The sequence below is a fragment of the Ursus arctos genome, unplaced genomic scaffold (genome assembly GCF_023065955.2).
Source record: "Ursus arctos isolate Adak ecotype North America unplaced genomic scaffold, UrsArc2.0 scaffold_4, whole genome shotgun sequence".
NCBI classification, from domain to species: domain Eukaryota; kingdom Metazoa; phylum Chordata; class Mammalia; order Carnivora; family Ursidae; genus Ursus; species Ursus arctos.
This window is the reverse complement of record NW_026623056.1, coordinates 40508560-40526338: the sequence shown is the minus strand read 5'-3', so window position 1 is coordinate 40526338 and position 17779 is coordinate 40508560. Positions and strand designations below refer to the sequence as shown.

Below are 17779 nucleotides of genomic sequence, written 5' to 3'. Positions count from 1 at the left end.
GACGTGTAGCGGCGATCTGCGCTGATCGTGATTGATTGTAGATACTGCAGAAATAAGAATTAACTAAAAAAAAATAAGGAACCGTTTCTAAATTTCAAAGGCAAAGGTTGATTAATAATACAGCACTCCTCATTGACATTCATAGAGGATCCTTCACAAGCTTTTGAGAAACCCTACATTCTTAAATACCCCTATCTTTTATAAAACTCAGGTAAAGAGTTGAGACTAACAAAGACACATTGAAACGTGGATATTGAAATGGTTGCTAAGCTCATTAAGTAGCTGAATGATGATCCCATCACAGAAACCTCCCCGGTCTTGATTCAAGTTTGTGTCTCAACAAAATTACAAATGACAACCTTACAACCTGTCATAACCTTTTTAAATTCACTCACGAATGGTTAAAACCAGCAATGTTAAATCTGTGAATGCCAAGGGTCCCCTATGTTAATAAGAGACGTTCATGTGAACAGCTTACCCTTATGGTTAATTATCAGGGAGAACAGTAACAATTATGTATCTCATTAAACAAGTGCCTAATTAATGTTGTAAATTTTGCTCGATTAGGACACAGTCTTTGTAGTTGTTGCTCACGCAACACGTCAACACTCTCTCAGTTATTAAAAATGAAGTGAAGGGAAAATTGACTCTTGGTTCACAGTTTTAGTAATATTCTATAAATTCTCTCAGAGAGGTACTTCATAGATAGGAATGGCGTATCCTTTAGGCTTGAGGGTCCGTGTTTTGTGAATTATGTGTGGTAGCTATTCCTTCACGTGTTCCTCCTTCAGTGTGGTGAAATCATCTCTGTAGAATGGGGCTCGGTCACCGGAACAAAGTAAGCAGTTGTATACCGCCACGACTCCTGCATCGAGGACAATCTATGATGGAGTATTTATTGAGAATTTACTAGGAACTTGTATCACAGATTCCAGGCTGTGTCACTGACTTCTCATTCTACTTTGCCTCCCCAACATGTTCCTTCAAAATAGAATAACTATGATAAAATGGAAGGTATTGGGGTTTTTTTTTTAATATTCAGCTTTATTGAGTTACAATTTACACAATACTGTGCTCCGTTTTAAGTACAATTTGATAAGCTTTGCCAAATGTATACATTCGTGTGAACACTACCCCAGTCAAGAACATTTCTGTGACCCGAAAAATTTGTCATACATACCCTCTGCCACCATCCCCCCGACACCTCCTGCCTTAGGCAGCCATTAATGTGATTTCTATCACAGTATGCTTTTAAAAAAGAGTTTCACATAAAGAGAGTCACAGCCTGCTCTTTTGTGTCTAATTTCTTTTGCTCAGCCTAATGTTCTTGAGATCCGTGTTGTTGCATGAATAAATGTCCTCCATGGCTGTGTAGTATCCCATTTTATGAACATACCATGATTTGTTTATTCATTCAGCTGTTGAGGGCTATTTTCTTTTCAGGTTTTGGGATTTATGAATAAAAATCTTTAGTTTTCTTTTTTTGTGTGATATTTTTGGCTTTTGTACCAGGGTGATGCTAATTTCATAAAAGGAGTTACAAAGTGTTCTTCCCCTTCCCCTCATTTGCAGAAAGAATTTAAGATGCCTTTCATTGTTTGATAGCATTCACTAGTGATTCCATCTGGGCCTGCAGTTTCTCTGTGGAAAGGATTTTAATTGCATCTTTCAAGACATTTGTCCACTTCATCTAGGTTTTTGAGATTGTCATCAAGTGGTTCATAGCACATCGCTCTTATTCTTTTAATTTATATGAGATCAGTTGTAGTGTCACCTTTTTCATTTTGATACTAGTTTGTGTTTTCTCTTTTTTCCTTTCTAGAGGTTTTCTAATTTTATTAATCTTTTAAGAACCAGCTTTTCTGGTTTCATTAATTTTGTTGAATGTTTGCCCATTTTATTTATTGATTTTTCACTCTTTCTTATTTCTTTCTTTCAACTTACATTGGATGTAATTTGCCCTTCTTGTTTCAGCTTCTCAAAGAAGTTTAGATCATTAATTTAAGACTTTCTTCTTTCCTAATGCAAGCATTTAAAGCTATAAACTTTTCTTTAAGCAGTTCTTTTTTCAAAATCTCAGAAGTTTGACATGTTATAATTTTATTTTATTTCAATTCAGAATACCTTCTAGTTTCCCCTACTATTTCTCACTTTGGCCGTTGAGTTATTTAGAAGTATGTTGTTTAGTTTCTAAACACTTATGGGTTTTCCAAGTATGTTTTTACTACTGACTACTCACTAAATTCTGTTATGATTTAAAAATACATCTATAGGGTTTTAATCCTTTTAAATATTTTGAGACCTCTTTTATTGCCCAGCATATGGTCCGTCTTACTGAATGTTCCATGTGCACTAAAACAAATATATATTCTGCTGTTGTTGAGTGTGTGGTCTATAAATGCCATTTAGGTCATGTTGACTGGTCATGTCATTCAAGTCTTCTTTATACATAATGATTTTCAGTTTACATTTTTATCAGTTACTGAGAGAGGAGTGGTATTTCCAACAATATTTGTGAATGTTGCTGTTTCTCCTTGCAGTTGTCACTCATGTGTTGTCATTGGGTGTATACACATTTAAGATTGTTGTGCTGTGTTGTCCTCTTGATCCTGTGATCATTATGAAAGATTATTCTTTTTTTTTTTTTTAAGATTTTTTATTATTTGAGAGAGAGAACATGAGCGAGGGGGAGGGGTAGAAGGAGAGAGAGAAGCAGTTACTTCTCAGCAAGAAGCATGATGTGGGGCTCAATCCCAGGACCCCAAGGTCATGACCTGAGCCAAAGGCAGATGCTTTACTGACTGAGCCACCCAGGAACCCCTGAAAGATTCTTATCTCTGGTAATTTTCCTTGTCCTGTAGTCGCTTCGATATTATAGACATTCCTGTTTAAACTTCTTTTTAATGAATCATGCTTTCCTGGTACATGTTTTTCCATTCCCTTACTTTTACCCTAGCTATATCTTTATATTTAAAATGCATTTCACATAGCTAACATCTAGTTGATTTGCTTCTTAACCCAGTCTGAAAATCCCTGACTTTAATTGCAATGTTTAGTTTTTTCTTTCCTCCTTTCTTTCTTTTTCTTTCTTTCTTTCTTTCTTTCTTTCTTTCTTTCTTTCTTTCTTTTTTTAAGATTTTATTTATTTATTTGAGAGAGAGAGAGTGCTTATGCACTCAGGAGCCGGGGGAGCAGCAGGCAGAGGGTGAGGGAGAAGCAAGCTCCCAACTGAGCAGGGAGCCAGACAGGGGAACGCAATCCCAAGACTCCGGGATCTTGACCTGAGCTGAAGGCAGACGCTTAAACGACTGAGTTGCCCAGGCCCCCTGTTTAGTCTATTCTTAGTAAATATATTTATTGCCATGTATGGGCTTGAGTTTAGCGCCTTATTAGTTGCTTTTTATTGGTCCCATCAGTTCTTTGTTCCTTTTCCCCTCTTTTCCTGTCTTCTTTTAAATTAACTGAGAATTTTTAGCATTGATTTAAATTAGTAGCTATACCTGTTTGTTTTACTTTTTTAGTGATCTCTCTGGGTTTTGGCATATGCATTTTTTTTTTAAAGATTTTATTTTATTTATTCGACAGAGAGAGAGACAGCCAGCAAGAGAGGGAACACAAGCAGGGGGAGTGGGAGAGGAAGAAGCAGGCTCATAGTGGAAGATTGGCATATGCATTTTTAATCTGTCACTATTTACCTTGATGCAATATTATACTACCTCCTGTGTCCTGTAAGAACTTTAACACACATTGTACTTTAGTGTCCTCCCGCCCTTCCTTAGTATTCTTATATACTTTATTTCTCCATATGTTATAAACCTAACAGTATATTCTTAACTATTTTTGTTCTAACCTATAATGTATCTTTTTTTTTAAAAAAATTGAAGAATTGATGAAGTTTTGTTTGGAATCCGTTTTATTCAACTCAAAAAACTTTCCCATAACATTTTTATGGTACAAGTCTGCTGATAACTTTTTTTAGTTTTTGCTTGTCTGAAAATTTCTTTATTTCATCTTTATTTTAAAATATTTTTGTGGGATATGGAATTCTAGCTTGACTTTGTTTTTACTCAATGCTTTAAAGTTAGCTTCGTGTCTTCTGACCTTCATTTTTTTCTGGTGAATGGCCAGTGATAATTCTTATCTTTATTTCTCTGTACATACTGTATCTTACTTTTTTCTCTGGCCCCATCTTGAATTTTCTTTATTATTGTTTCCGACAATTCAAGTTTGACATCTATTGGAGTAGTTTTCTTTATGTTTACCCTTAGTGGACTTCATGGAGCTTCTTAGAGCCATCAATGTATTTTTCATCTAATTTGGAAAAGTTTAGCAATTCTTCAAATATTTTTTCCTGTCTTTCCTTCCTTCTGTGATTCCAAATATACAAATGGTAGATCTCTTGATATTATTCCACAGATCACTAAAGCTGTATTCAATTTTTTTTTTTTTTTTTTTTTTTAGCTTTTTTCCCATCCGTTCTTTGTATGGATAGTTTCTGTCTTCAAGTGCATTTGTCTTTTCTTTTGTGGTGTCTGTTAAGGCCCTGCAGTGACTTTTTCAATTCTGACATTGTATTTTTTCAGTTCTAGAAATTCTTTTCAGTTCTTTCATAGTTTTTGATTCTCCTATTATGTTCATATTTTTACATCCTTACCCATATTTATAATAAGTGTTTTAAAGTTCTTGTTTATTAATTCCATATTTGTCACTTTTGAGTTCGTTTCTATTGACTTATTTTTTCCCTGCCTTTTTTTTTTTTTTTTCATGTTTAGTACATTTTAATTGGATGCTGGACATGGTGAATGTTATCTTGTCAATTATTTGAATTTTGCTGTCATTCCTTAATAAGGATTGAGTTGTTTTTTGCAGTCAGGTAATTTAAGATCAACTTGTTCTTCTGGAGCTTGTTTTTAAGCTTTGTTAGGATTGTTCTAGAATACTCTGTGCCCTAGAACTATTGTAGCCTTACTCTTAAAGCATGATCTCAGGGTCTCTATTGAATGTCTCACATGTCCAGTGAGGATTCCCCTTCTCTTCAATACCCTGTCCCACAGATTACAGTCATCTCAGCTTTCCTGAGTGCTGAACTCTGTCCCCTCAGCTCAGCAAGGCTCTGTGCTCTTCTTGGGTTTTTCTCTTCCCAAATCAGCAGAAAAATCAGATAGTCACCAGCTATTACAGGATCACCGTGTGTGTTTCCATCTCTGAGATCCCGGTCCTGTGCAGCACAGTTATCCAGTGTCTGAAAACTGTTGTTTCATGTATTTTTCCAGTTTTCTGATGTGTCTTTCATGACAGGAGGGCTAGTTTGGTATTAGTTCTCCATCAAGACTGGAAGCAGAAGTAATAAATGTATCATTTGTCATTATAGGAAGAAGCATTAGAGCAAGGAAGTCGACATGACTTAAGAAATGAGGAAAGTGCATATGGGTTGTAGCCCAACAGAAGTTGTTACAAGATAGTACATGCCAGTAAGGAAATCAAAATATGTGTCAGAGATTCAGAATAGCCCAAGGCTTTCTAGGGGAAAAAAATGTAAGAATCATAGAATAATATATGTCGTGTATCCATTAGTTAAACACTGTAAGTTAATTTAGTACCTATTATTAAGCACCAGACGTAAGTAAGGTATTATGCAAGACACTGTTCAATGTACTGGTGATTAACCTTTTTTTAAAGTCAGATATTCAACATTTCAGGTAGTTTAGGGAGTGCAGAAATAGAACACGTATACCCACCCGCCATTAAATTAAATTAAATTCCTTATGTATCTTGTCAGAAATTGGGTGGCTGCACAATGCTGAGGCAAGGGCAGCTTGCTTTTCCGCGACCCCTGATCCCTAATGCAGGGCCATCTCTAGGATGTGTGGTACTACTTTGCATAGAATTTGGTTCAGTATTATATTACAAATTCATGGGTGCCTAGGAGGGGTAGTGGTTTGTTAGTGACATTTTACAGTATCGGGTAGAGAAAAGGAACTTACACGTAAGCTTGTCATCCATTCAGTGCAAGTGAAGATTATTCATAGTGTCCAGGCACCGTTTCTTCCTTCTCAGTTCTAGAAATTCTCTCTGGACTCTCTTTCTTGTCCTTTATTTTCACACGTACCGCTTCTGGCTAATTATATATCTTCTATGAGAAAAATGTAGCAATGCTATTATTACTCATAAAGCCACAGCTCTTTGAAATCTCTTTATATCGAAACAAAATAGATTTTCTTGCCTCCATAACACTAATACTATTAATTTACTACTGGCTATATTGTTACTCAGGATGCTGCAGGGTTCATTCTGCCTTCCATGAATACTGGCTTCCAAAGGCTTACAGGTTGTTACTGTGTTTCACTGACAATGACCAAATATAAGTATTACCCTGAGTGTTTGGGAAAATCTGAGTGGTAATTTATTTTCTGGTCATATTAAATTTGCCATTTGGGATTTTATAGCATAAACATAGAACAGCACATATTCCAACCAAATGTTTTCTTGAACTCTTGAGGCTGTAATCACTGTATTTCTGGAATGTGGTCTCTTTTCAGTGTTGACTGCACCTTTGCTTTCTACACTCTGGTCCCAGTGGGAAGAAAGGCACTTGTCCTTTCTACGCAGAAGCTTCTAACTGCCTGTCTCTTGTCGATTTAGATAACAACACTGATGTAGAATAATTTCTTAATTACCTGTATTGATAGAAGGGGAGAACAGCAACCAGGATCACCTAAAACAGCAAACAAAATGCCAGTTTAATTTAGGTATTTTTTCCCCAAATCTATTTTCCTTGGAGCAGGACCAGCTACATAATCTGTGAGGCACAGTGTAAAGTGAAAATGCAGGGCCTCTTGTTGAAAGTGAACAATGTCAAGACTGTGATGTCAGGTTCGTGGGTGGGGGTGAAAGACTTGTCCTCACTGAGACGTGTCCTCTTGCCACCTGCCAGAAATACCATGATGCGGGGGACATGCAGTCCTGACCCCAGCCTTCCCTGTACCACACTCAGGCCCCTCCCAGCACAGTCACTGGACAGGGACAGGGAGGGGAAAGCGGGGGGGAGGGCGGCAAGAACCAAATCAAACACAAGCAGCAGGAGAGGACACTCTTGAGGCTACAGGTCACTGAGGCATGCTCCATTGTTTCATTAGACCGCTTACAAAACAGAATCTAAGATGGCAGCCACGAGCATTAAACCCCAAAGTGGGACCTCTGAACATAAGGCCCTGTGTGACTGGTTACACTCCATGAAACTGTCCCTGCGTTGGACTTGTACCAGTATGTACTATCCATATCACATGATCATGTGGGAAACACCCTCGAATCATGCAGATTGTGACAGGAGAAACAAATTTGTCAGACATAATTTATAATTTGGATAACCTTAACATGGGATATCAAGAATTAATAGTTTAGAGTTCAGTAAATTCATTAGTTTCCTCTGACTTCCTACTGTTCAGAGCCACAGGCTGGGGTGTGGAGCTGGAGGAGGATGGCCAGGAAAGGCTGTCACTCTTCACTAGGGTCGAAAGGTACAGGTGTTGTCCGATCAATGGTGTATGCTATGATAGAGATAGAAACAAGAACAATAGGAAAACTAGGAGTAAAGAAATGAACTTCGATGGGTCTTGTAGGAGGAAAAAAAAAAAAATGACTTCAGCCAGGCCAAGATGGATGGGGTGGTATTTCAACTGTCAGAGACTAAGGGGCAGACCTTCCAGGCCAAAAAGACAGCATGAGGAAAGACAGTGAAAAGGAGAGCATGTTGATAGATATGCCTACATGCTGGGACTTTCGGGCCTTCTTCTGTTGTATTTATTAAACATCTATTTTCCAGACGCTGAGCTAGCTGCAGGGTGTATAGGAATATAGGATTAGGATTCAGACAAAGCCACGTGTGAATCATAACCCACCACTTCCCAGCTGTGTGACTAGAGACACCTTACTGAACCACTCTGAGCCTCAGTTTTAGTCATCTGTAAAATAGAAACATCCGTTCATAGAATTTTTAGAGAGATTATGAACGAGATAATGTTTGTAAAATACTCTAACTAGCACCCTCAATCCTAGTGAAGGAGACAAGCAAATATAAACAAATAATTGCAATAATATATGCTTTGTGCAGAGGGTTCTTGGAAGAGCTAATATTTGACCTGGGGGCTGAAGGGTAAGGATGCATTTATAAGCCAAGGGGAAACAGGGATTCTTCCTAGGGTGAGTTTTGAAAATGAGGAATCCCCTGTATGATCTGCGCTGGGGTGGGAGGCACAGAGTAGCTATCAGGAAGAGAAGGGTGACGCTATGTATATATCTATAGATAAGGACAAAAAAATAACCTTTCGTCACCACCTGCACACCACTTCTAGCTGATTCAAAGTATCAGATTCTTCTGCGGAAAAGGTAAGAGACCTTCTATGCTAAGTCCTCCCTCAAGTAAGAGGTAAAGAAGTTTGCCTGAGAGCTTCTGCAGCAGATGTTCTGTATGTTTTCTTCCTTCCGGAAGAAGTCTGGAGTTAGGATAGAGAGAGAGACAAACTCAATGTATTTACTTATCCCCTCCTCAAATGGAACATTTGCTTAGTTGGCACACATTTGACAAGACACAAAAGGCCGTTTTAAAAATAGGCATCTTCAGGGCCTTGGTTGATGTGTTCCACTGTGTGCCAGGTGCTTTAAAGTGTGTGTCTTGTTCTGTCTTCTTCTTCCAGACCGAACACTTGCCTTTGCAGACTCAGTTCCAAGACAGAGAGGTCGGCGGTCTCCAGCACTCTGTAAGTAACATGGTCCTGCGGGGGGCGGGGGGGGGGGGGGTCTGCCCGGGTGGAGCTGGTGGCTGCCATGCTTATTGAAATATCATTTGATTTCCATGAAAATTATTTTTTTCACCTCTCTGCTATCTGAGCATCCACAGTATGATTTTGTGAAGTCCTTGAGCTTGCTTGCCCGTCTTAGAAGTAATGGAGTTTTATGAAACCAGTAACCGGGCAGAGGGGTCAGTACCAGAGACACCACAAAGCATCTTGGAGGTTCATTTGATGGTGTCAGTGGGACAGCGTTTCTGATTCTCAGTTATGTTGGGCATATGGTCAGATACCAGTTCATTTCACTGTCTTTTCCCGAATTCCCCAGCACTGAATGCCAGGGTTTCTTTCAGTTCTGTTTTGGCTGTTGGATGCGATTCTCTGTATATTTCATGCACACATCCCAAGCTTGAGGCTTGCTGAGGGACTCCGGAAGTTCACAGCCTTGTTCTTCCCTAGTTGAACGGCTACCAGTTCCGAATTTCGAAACCTGAAATTGACCATGGTCCCGTTAGTCATAACTTTCTCTTTAGGAGCTGCTGTGACTCTCACTCAGGTATTGTAAGCATCAAAGGACTGGAAAATGAGAAGTTGTTGGACTTTACCTTGCCTTTCATTAGCTTGTGAGATAATGAATCAGAGACACAGACTATAATCAATTCGGTTCTTGCCTGTTTTTACCAAAGTGCTAGAAAAATGCAAACAGCTGCTCTGCTAATGTAAGCAATATTTGAATTTTTAGAATGGACTAAATAGCAGGAGATTGGACTATGAAGATGAGAATCCCGTGGGGGAAGACGGGACTCAGCAGATGTACCCCCTTTACAGTCAGATATGCTACCAAGACCGGAGTCCTGGCAGACATCATCAAAGCAACGACCCTGACAGAGTCTACATCAACCCGCGAGAACATTACGTGTGATTTCCCTCTCTTTCTGGTGGATGTCCTGACAAACGTTTAATCACAGACCGGGGAGAGAAACTGAAGCCGCTGGTCATGATTTTATTCTCTTTCCTATAAAACCACCCCAGTTTACCTGTATCAGAAGTCGTGATGAATGGCTTGGAGCCAATAGCGAATTTCTTTCCTTCCTTAAGAGTTCCTTAGCCACCAGCTGTGTTTGTGAGCTTGACAGTAGCTTTGCGTGTTTCTGTGACGATAGTGTTTAACTACTAACATTGGGCCTGGACGGCGTGTTCATTCAAACAGAGCATCCGCGTGCGATGGCAGCCGTGATTCTCCAGAAAGAAAGGCCCCAGCTGGGAGTGTTAGCCTTGCTCGGTCTTAGGCAGGCCAGCCTATTCATCTGTAACTCAGATGAGCAGAAAGAGCTCACAATCCATCTCACTCATCATTTTGTCGGGATTTGGCTTTCCCGGACGTGCTTACTGCAGTTACAGTACCTGTGCAAACAGGAGGCCTGGGGAAAGAGGCAGAATGTGCTCTTTATCCAGAACAACAACAACAAAGCGGTGGAAACCCTCAAGCCTGTGATAACTGTAGTCCGTGTTCTTTCTTGATCACTCGGGTCCCGAGGGATACGTGTTTTGTGCCGTTCTCGGCCTGGTCTGGATTAGCGCGTGCTCGCCCAGGTTCTGCTCTCGCCTGTCGTTCCCACAGTTCTGTTCTTTCCTAGCCAGATTAGCCTATTTCCCCCCTATTAAATTCTAAAAGCCTTGTCTAAGTGGACAGCCTTGAGCCCTGTCCCTCGTTTCTGTAGTATTGTATGTGACAAGCTCAGGCTGCACTGCTGAGATTCCTCCCAAACTAATCCCACCCACACGGGCTTCGGCCACCCCCGGCTGCCTCTACTTCTCATCCGTATTTTATCTACCTCAGAAAAGCCTGCTGGAAAATCACCATGAAATAACTCCTGCTCTTAAAAGCCAGGTAGAAAATGTGAAAATTTTTTTTGAAAAGTGCCACTTCCGGATGGCAGATATGTCAGACCCCCATGTTGTCCTTTATCCCCCCCACCCTCTTTTACCTGGTCAAGAACAAGAGTGAAGGCATGCTAAAAAGCAAAGAATATAGTGCCTGACTTACCAGTGCAACACTTCGGTGCCTGCAAATATCCGTCTTGAGTTTTCTCACTCCCTTTTGCCAGCGTAGCCTCACTGAGATTGAAGGTAGGACTTACAGCAGGTGAGCAGAAGTGGGGGGCCCAGGTACCGCGCAAATGTCGATCACTGTCCTCACATCTTAAGGAAAGCATTGTTTTACTGTGTGTTCTGGGAGATGAGAGGTATGTCACAGATATTAAAAACACTACAGACTTGTCATATATTAAGAAAAAAATGACATAAGTACTAATAAAAGAGTACACGTTTCCAACCTAAGTTTCAGAGGGACAGGAGCATATTAACCTCGATTTCTAATGAGATACCAAAGATACCTGGTGATTGATGTGTTGGTTCTGGTTCCTGCTTGTCTGTTTGTTTCTGTTTTTTAGTTGCCACGCTCTGAGACAAGTTATCCAGATGGTTCTGCAGTGGTCACACGGTCTGCCCCTATTGCCTGGGTCACCCACAGTTCTGGGAGAACAGATGCTTAAACTCTGACTCAGCACTGTAGCAAGTTCAGAGGCTCTGTGGTTGTATGGAATTACAGGGTAAATCCCAAGGACCCTGTCACTGTGCTACCTCAGTTTGAGGTCACTGCCCTTTGTAGCAAGATGGCGCCGAAAGAGAATATTTGACTTTATTACCTGGAATCCCATCAGTGAATTACTGTAGCTGAAGGTGGAGGAATTCTTGCAGTTGTTTCCCGACAGAAAGATGGCTCTGGTCCGAATTCTCCTTGACAGTGAAGTGGTTTTTTAATAAATGCTAGATGTTGCAAAGAAAGAGATACGGTGGTATATCACCTCCTTTAGAAAGCTTTAAAAATGTCTTACCCGGTAAGGATGGCTTCTGGGGTCCTGCTGGGAAGCTGGTTGCTGAATTAGCAGCGCAAAAACTTATGTCGGACCTTGGGGGGAGTAAAGATGTCTTTATTTGCACTAGATTTGGAAGGGCTGGGTTTTAGGAGCCTTTTGGCCTATCTTCAGGCCCTCCCTACCAAGAAGAACCCACTATAGAATTTTTAACATTTTGTTGTAGTTCTGGAAAAGAAATTTCGGGCTGTAGACAGCTCTCTCATAGCCGGCTAGTTCACTGTCCTCTTTGCTTCTCTGTCAGCTACAGCAGTTAGTTCCTGAACGGACTGGTAGATTTTATAGCTGTTGGCCCTTTACATGGGTCAGAGAAGCGCTGTAGTTGTTTATCCTGGTGTCTCTCATCTGTTCTGAGTACTGAATGGAACAGAGAGGAGCTTTGGAAGGGTTTGATGAGCCAGCCCCCTCACAAAAAACGCCATCCGAGATTAGCCTGCCGATCTCCAGATTTGAAGCTTAGACGACTTGATGATGGCGGTTTAAATTTGGAAGTTAGACTCTTAAAGGTCAGTGAGTGATACAATCCACAGCTGATACTAGGTACTCTGGCCATAACTGGTTTACTAGAACACACGGAAACAGAAGTAAATCCCCAGAGTGCTTATCCGCTTACCATGGCAGCTCAGCGTTTCCAGGGGGAGTGTGCGTGCTCCGTCTCGGACACGCAGCCGGGGTGGCCTGTTGTGCAGGCAGCCCAGGCTCCAGGAGCGGGCGCCGGTGCTGTAGTAGCGGGCCGGTGCCTTTGCACACCACGCCGGTCCAGCCTCTGCACCGCCCAGGATTGGTCTGGCCTACTGGCATAGGAATTGAGATGGATTCTTAAACGGCAGTGATTCGTTGCCCCTTCTGTGAGGGTTCTCCTATCCTTGGCCTTCATATATTTTCTAAGTTTGAAGAAGTTTGTGCTTTTTGAACTCGTAATATAAAATTCTTACCTGCGGTAGACCTCCCTGTAGCACACACGTGGTAGATACTAAAGAAATAAATGCCCTGTAAGCTAAATGAGCTGGTTCCCTCATAAATCTCTTGTGGCCTCATTTACTCACGAGGCTAGCACAATGTCTTCGTCCGTCTTTTGAGGATGATTTCCTAAATTCTCTTTCATAGCAGTCTAACATTCACTTTTGTTTTTCGTCTACACTCTTTCCCTGCCCTGGGCTGGCCTCCTGGTACTATTCTTTACATACAATAGAGCCTTCCTTCCAGGTGTCAAGGACAGGCCAGACGCCAAGAACCAGAAGAACAGATTCCACTTCCAACTTCCCCCCTTTCTGGCCGCGGAAACCTGGACAAGTCACCTAACCTCGCTAGGGCATCCGTTGCCTATTATCCGTAAAGCAGAGATTACCTTCCCTGTCAGCCTCTCAGAAATGTGAGAGTTAACAAGATAATAACAGATGGGAAATTAGAAGTTCTCTTCAAACCGAAAAGGCCTGTGACTCCGTTGTTATTAAATGTTGAACCTAAACTTCTAAGAGCTCACCAGCACTGGGGAGAACCAAGTGGTCCCATGAAAACTTCAATTTGACCCAATTTGAGTAGAGCCAAGTGCAAGGGGACTTGCCCCTTCCTTTACCGTGACACCTGTTTTGTCTTGTGGAAAGCTTGCTATCTGGAGCTTCGCCTTTCAGGCTTTGTCTAAAGTTGCAGGTGCGAACCAAGAGCCATAACCATGGTTGCTCTTGGTTTACAGGTTACTACTACCAACAGCTCCATCACTGAGTTTGCGGTATGAACAGGATTCCCGACAAGTCCCGTACATGAATCCCCGCCCGGACTAGGACCAAACTCCTGGGTTGTCCCGTTGCCAGGAGCCCCTGTGGGGATGGAAAGGCTCCCAGTCCTGTGCCGTACCCCCACAGGCGTGCTCATCACCAGCCAGCTCTTCTTTCAGATCGGCTTCTGGGGAGTGCAGTTAGGGAATACATTTTCTTGATCGTCTTTTAAAGGAGGTCTAAGAAAATACATAGGAAAAAACCCCTAAGAAATGTTTATTAAAATGAAAGGAAGCACATATGCTCATTTTTACTTAGTTTTTACTTAATTTTGCTTAGTTTTTGAACTTCTCAAAATGCCCAGAAAGACTCTGCTAGATTAACTGTAGCTGCAAAAACAATCAAATAATTAAAGTCACCCCATCCCAGTTGGGATATTCAAAATAATTTGGGCACAAACTTCTCTCTAACCTTCAGCTTAGTTCTTTGATACACTGATTGCTCTGTTTGGTGTGTCCCATCTTTACTGAACTCCCAGGGAGAGGGGGGTAGATGGCAAACTAGCCAGCTTTGGTAGAAAACCAGAAGAATAGGAAGAGTAAGAAGTAGAAATGTCAGAGCCCCCCACCTTCCCCCTCCCACCCGTGACTCAGCCTTGTGCTTAACTGACAAGGTTCTTCATTCTTGGGCTGTGTGCAGATCTAGGAGGACCAGGGACTTCCAGTTCTTCTGAGAAACCAGAAACTGCTATCTGCAAGCCTATTCAACTATAGACTCTGCCTGAATTAATTTTATTATACCTATAAAGGAATTTCTATTTCCTCCATTAAAGAAAGTTATTGTGAACTGGACTTGGCCAGTTTGGTCACTTGCAAGGATTAGGTTGTTCTGGTAGCCTTCAGGGTGTAGAGGTGGGGGAGGCTGTAGATCATCTCCCACCCCCACCCCCAACCTCACCAGGTGGTTCTTTACACTGCAATCAGCTTTTAGACCAATTTCTGCATCATTCATGTTTATAAGCAAGCAGGGGTCCTGTCAGAGTCAGGCTGTCCTGTAAGCTTGAAAATGTCCCAATTCTGTTCTTTTGGGGAACTCAACAATATCTTATGCAAAATGTTTATTAGAAGCAAATCCAATAATATTCCAGTATGTTCAGTGTCAGGCGACCCAATTCCGTTTCACTGCTAGACACAGGTCAGTAATCTAGGGATCTGGGGCTAGTGGGCTTGCTAAGAGTCTCATACCCTATTGAGGGAAGGGCTGGAGTGCCCTGCAGTGTTTGGCCAGGCCGTATACCTTTACCATTACTAATTTGGCCATTGAACAGAATCATTTATTAACAAAGTCTCTGGTGTTAAACTGCAGATAAAGCTCTTCTGGTAGAAGCCTCTAAAGTGACTAGAGTTTTTCAAATGCTAACAACCTTTGGAGGATGTTATTCCCCCACTAGGATTCTTCAAATATTCATTAACCTCTCCCAGAGTGTTTATTAAGACTAATTAAAAATTTCCAAAATAATTTAAATTACATAGAATGTAACAGAATTTGTTAAGGATTCCTCAGGATATCACACCTGCTGACATTTCTCCTTAGTGACAACCTTTTCTTTCTTGGCCGAAAGGGGGCAGGGGAGGTACCTGAGAGAGACAGACAGACAGAGGGGAGAAGGGGCCACTTAAAATTCGCAGTTGAAAAAAAATTTTCCATTCACACGCGCAAAAGAACCCTCACATCTGCAAACATTTCACTCTTTCAGGCTCATTTTATCGTATTTGCTTTAACGTTATCTCTGCAGAAAAGGTTAGAGGTGGGAACAGAAAGGTCATATTTACCTAGATAGTCAAAATACATAAAACATTAGGTTTACTTCTACTGCATTTTCATTACTAGGTGAGTTATTCTCAAGTTTCAGTTTGATTATGGCGCCGAGTAAACTAGAACGAAAGAGAATGTCAGAACTTCCGATGACCCCGCATGCTGTGTTATCACACAGTTTCACCTGAGAGCATGTGTGGGAGCTCCTTCTACATCTCAGGGAGAAGGGAAACCGCCGTGGATAAACACGAGGATTCTCCACGTCATCGCTTGGCAATAACTCCCTTCCATTGGTCCATTCCGAAGAATTCTCTAAGCAGTGTTTGGGGTCTAAGGCCATGATATGTATCAAGTTACATACCTCCCTGCACCAAAAAGAACTAGCTATATTCTGTATTCTTTACCAAACAGTTGTCCTCTTGAGATTTTTCCCAGCAGGATCCTTAGTATCGTAGCCTGAAGTGGTGGTATTTATCATCATGACATGGGATTGAACTGTGACAGTCAATTAAAGGACACCTCGAGGGAAAACTCCCTGGGAATCCAGAACATCAGATTTGCTACACTGGCTTAGAACTGTGACCCATCCTGCTACCAGTAGGTCTGACAGCCAGGAAGAGATGTTTCCTGCGTCTCCTCCAGAGGTTAGGAATATACCTCCAACATCCTTAACGTCCCATAATAACTCACAATAGATCTGTGAAGCCCAGGGTTGCACAGGATTTTCCAAGTGATGAGGTGTCACTGTTCTGGGTTTTAATAATGTTTCCCATAAGGACCAGTATTTTTCCTTAACCCGCCCTAGCACATTGATCAGGCTAAATTATTCCTTGCTCAAGTCATGTTCATAGCTCAGTGTCCATCATATTTTAACTATAGACAGCAGTATTTTGTCCTAAATGCGTTAGTTTGCACTTCCCTGCACTGTGGCTCGTTTATGCCTCTGCTCCTTCACGTGGTCTTATGAGAACTTACTGTGTATTTCAATACCCAGAAGAGCATTTGTCGTCTTAGGTTTCATTGTGTACTTGAAATTCCAAGTCCTTTGTAAAAAAAAAAAATGTTAAGTAGCTGGTGTGGCTACTGGATCCTGGATTATTGCACTTGTCCATCCAGAAAAGTTCCTGTTTATCCTCTACCTTCTGTTTCTATTTCTAAGCCAATGCTTTAAGACATAACATCTGCTCCAGCCTAGTCCCTCTCTATGTGGTCTTAACGTCTTAACTTCTGTACTCCTTGGTCTTACCCTGGAAGTTTGTACTCTGTACCTCACGGGGCTTTGTGGAGGGAAAAATAAGATACTTAAGGGTTGTCTTCAAGAGAGGTCCTACTTTTAAAGTGATTCCATAAAAGCCCCTTGGCTTAGAAATGAGAAACTCTATAGCTATAATTCTTTCCCTATTCTTGTTTTGCAATTTTTATTTCTGAAAAGTGATCTCTGTCTGAATAGGCTTACTCTGGTTTTAACTTTCTTCCCATTAACCCTTTTCACACTGAAATGGTCCTCTCTACCTTATCCACGCTCTGAACTTTTAACTTACAGAGCGAAAACTAATTGTCCCGCAGCAAATCCCACCTACGTGAACTCCCATCATTAACGAATGAATGTACTAACTCCATAAACAAGCATCTGACTCTGCACCTAAGTCAGAAGCTAGTGAGACTTCACTCTGGCCCTGAGAGATCTGACCGTATGCCTTGGTTTCCCTGCATATCTGACGTTAATTCTGCTGTTTCACAGCGCCTGGGGGGTCGTGAGTCTTGACTAATAAATGGTGGAAAGCATCTTGCGAATGTCCCGTACTATATAAACGTGTGACGAATAATCTGGAGAGTCTTTAAGTAGAAATGGATTCTTGTGCAGCTCAGTTCAGAATACTAATCTGCCCATTGTTTCAAATAAAATATTCTAACCTGTTTCCCCCTTTTTTTCTTTTAAAAATATTTTTAGTAAAAATTAGTTTCTAGGAATTTGAACTGTGTATAGGAAGAAACCAATAGTATATATTCTTGTCAGAAAATGCTCAAGTTGTATTTTAAGTGTTAAAACTAAAAGGTTTGCATAACAATGTAGTGGGGTAAGGAGGAGGATTTTAGCTCAACTGTGGCAAAATATAGAAATACAAAAATTAGCTTTGATTTTGAGATTGTATTATAAAAGTAGAGTTAATGTGGTTGTAATAGATATTCTTTATTTTTAAGTTACGAGAAATTATCTTTTATTTTTGAACTGTATGGTTCTTGACATGTTTTGAATAAACTTTTTATCAACTAAAGTTTTTCATTTACCTTATTATCAATAAACCAGTTATGTTTAAAATACATATAAAAAGTGATAACCTAATTACATGACTGTAAAATTCAAGATTTGAAGAACATCTTTTATAGAAATGGTAAATTTCTATATTGGAATCCATTTTTTAAAAAGATGTTAAAAATAGCAACAGAGGGGCGCCTGGGTGTTGCAGTCGTCAAGCGTCTGCCTTCAGCTCAGGGCGTGATCCCAGCGTTCTGGGATCGAGCCCCA

The 17779-nt window shown here is 40.9% G+C and overlaps 1 protein-coding gene across 1 annotated transcript in view; it reads left to right on the top strand.

Annotated features, from left to right (window-relative positions):
* Positions 1 to 17528, top strand: part of NECTIN3 (nectin cell adhesion molecule 3) — a 124673-nt gene extending 107145 nt beyond the window's left edge. Inside the window, exons 8-9 of the mRNA XM_026492904.4 lie at positions 8694 to 8756; positions 9529 to 17528. Coding sequence (XP_026348689.1) covers positions 8694 to 8756; positions 9529 to 9708 — 243 coding nt within the window. The 3' untranslated portion in view covers positions 9709 to 17528. The remainder of the gene's footprint in view (positions 1 to 8693; positions 8757 to 9528) is intronic.
* Positions 17529 to 17779: the final 251 nt, after the last annotated feature.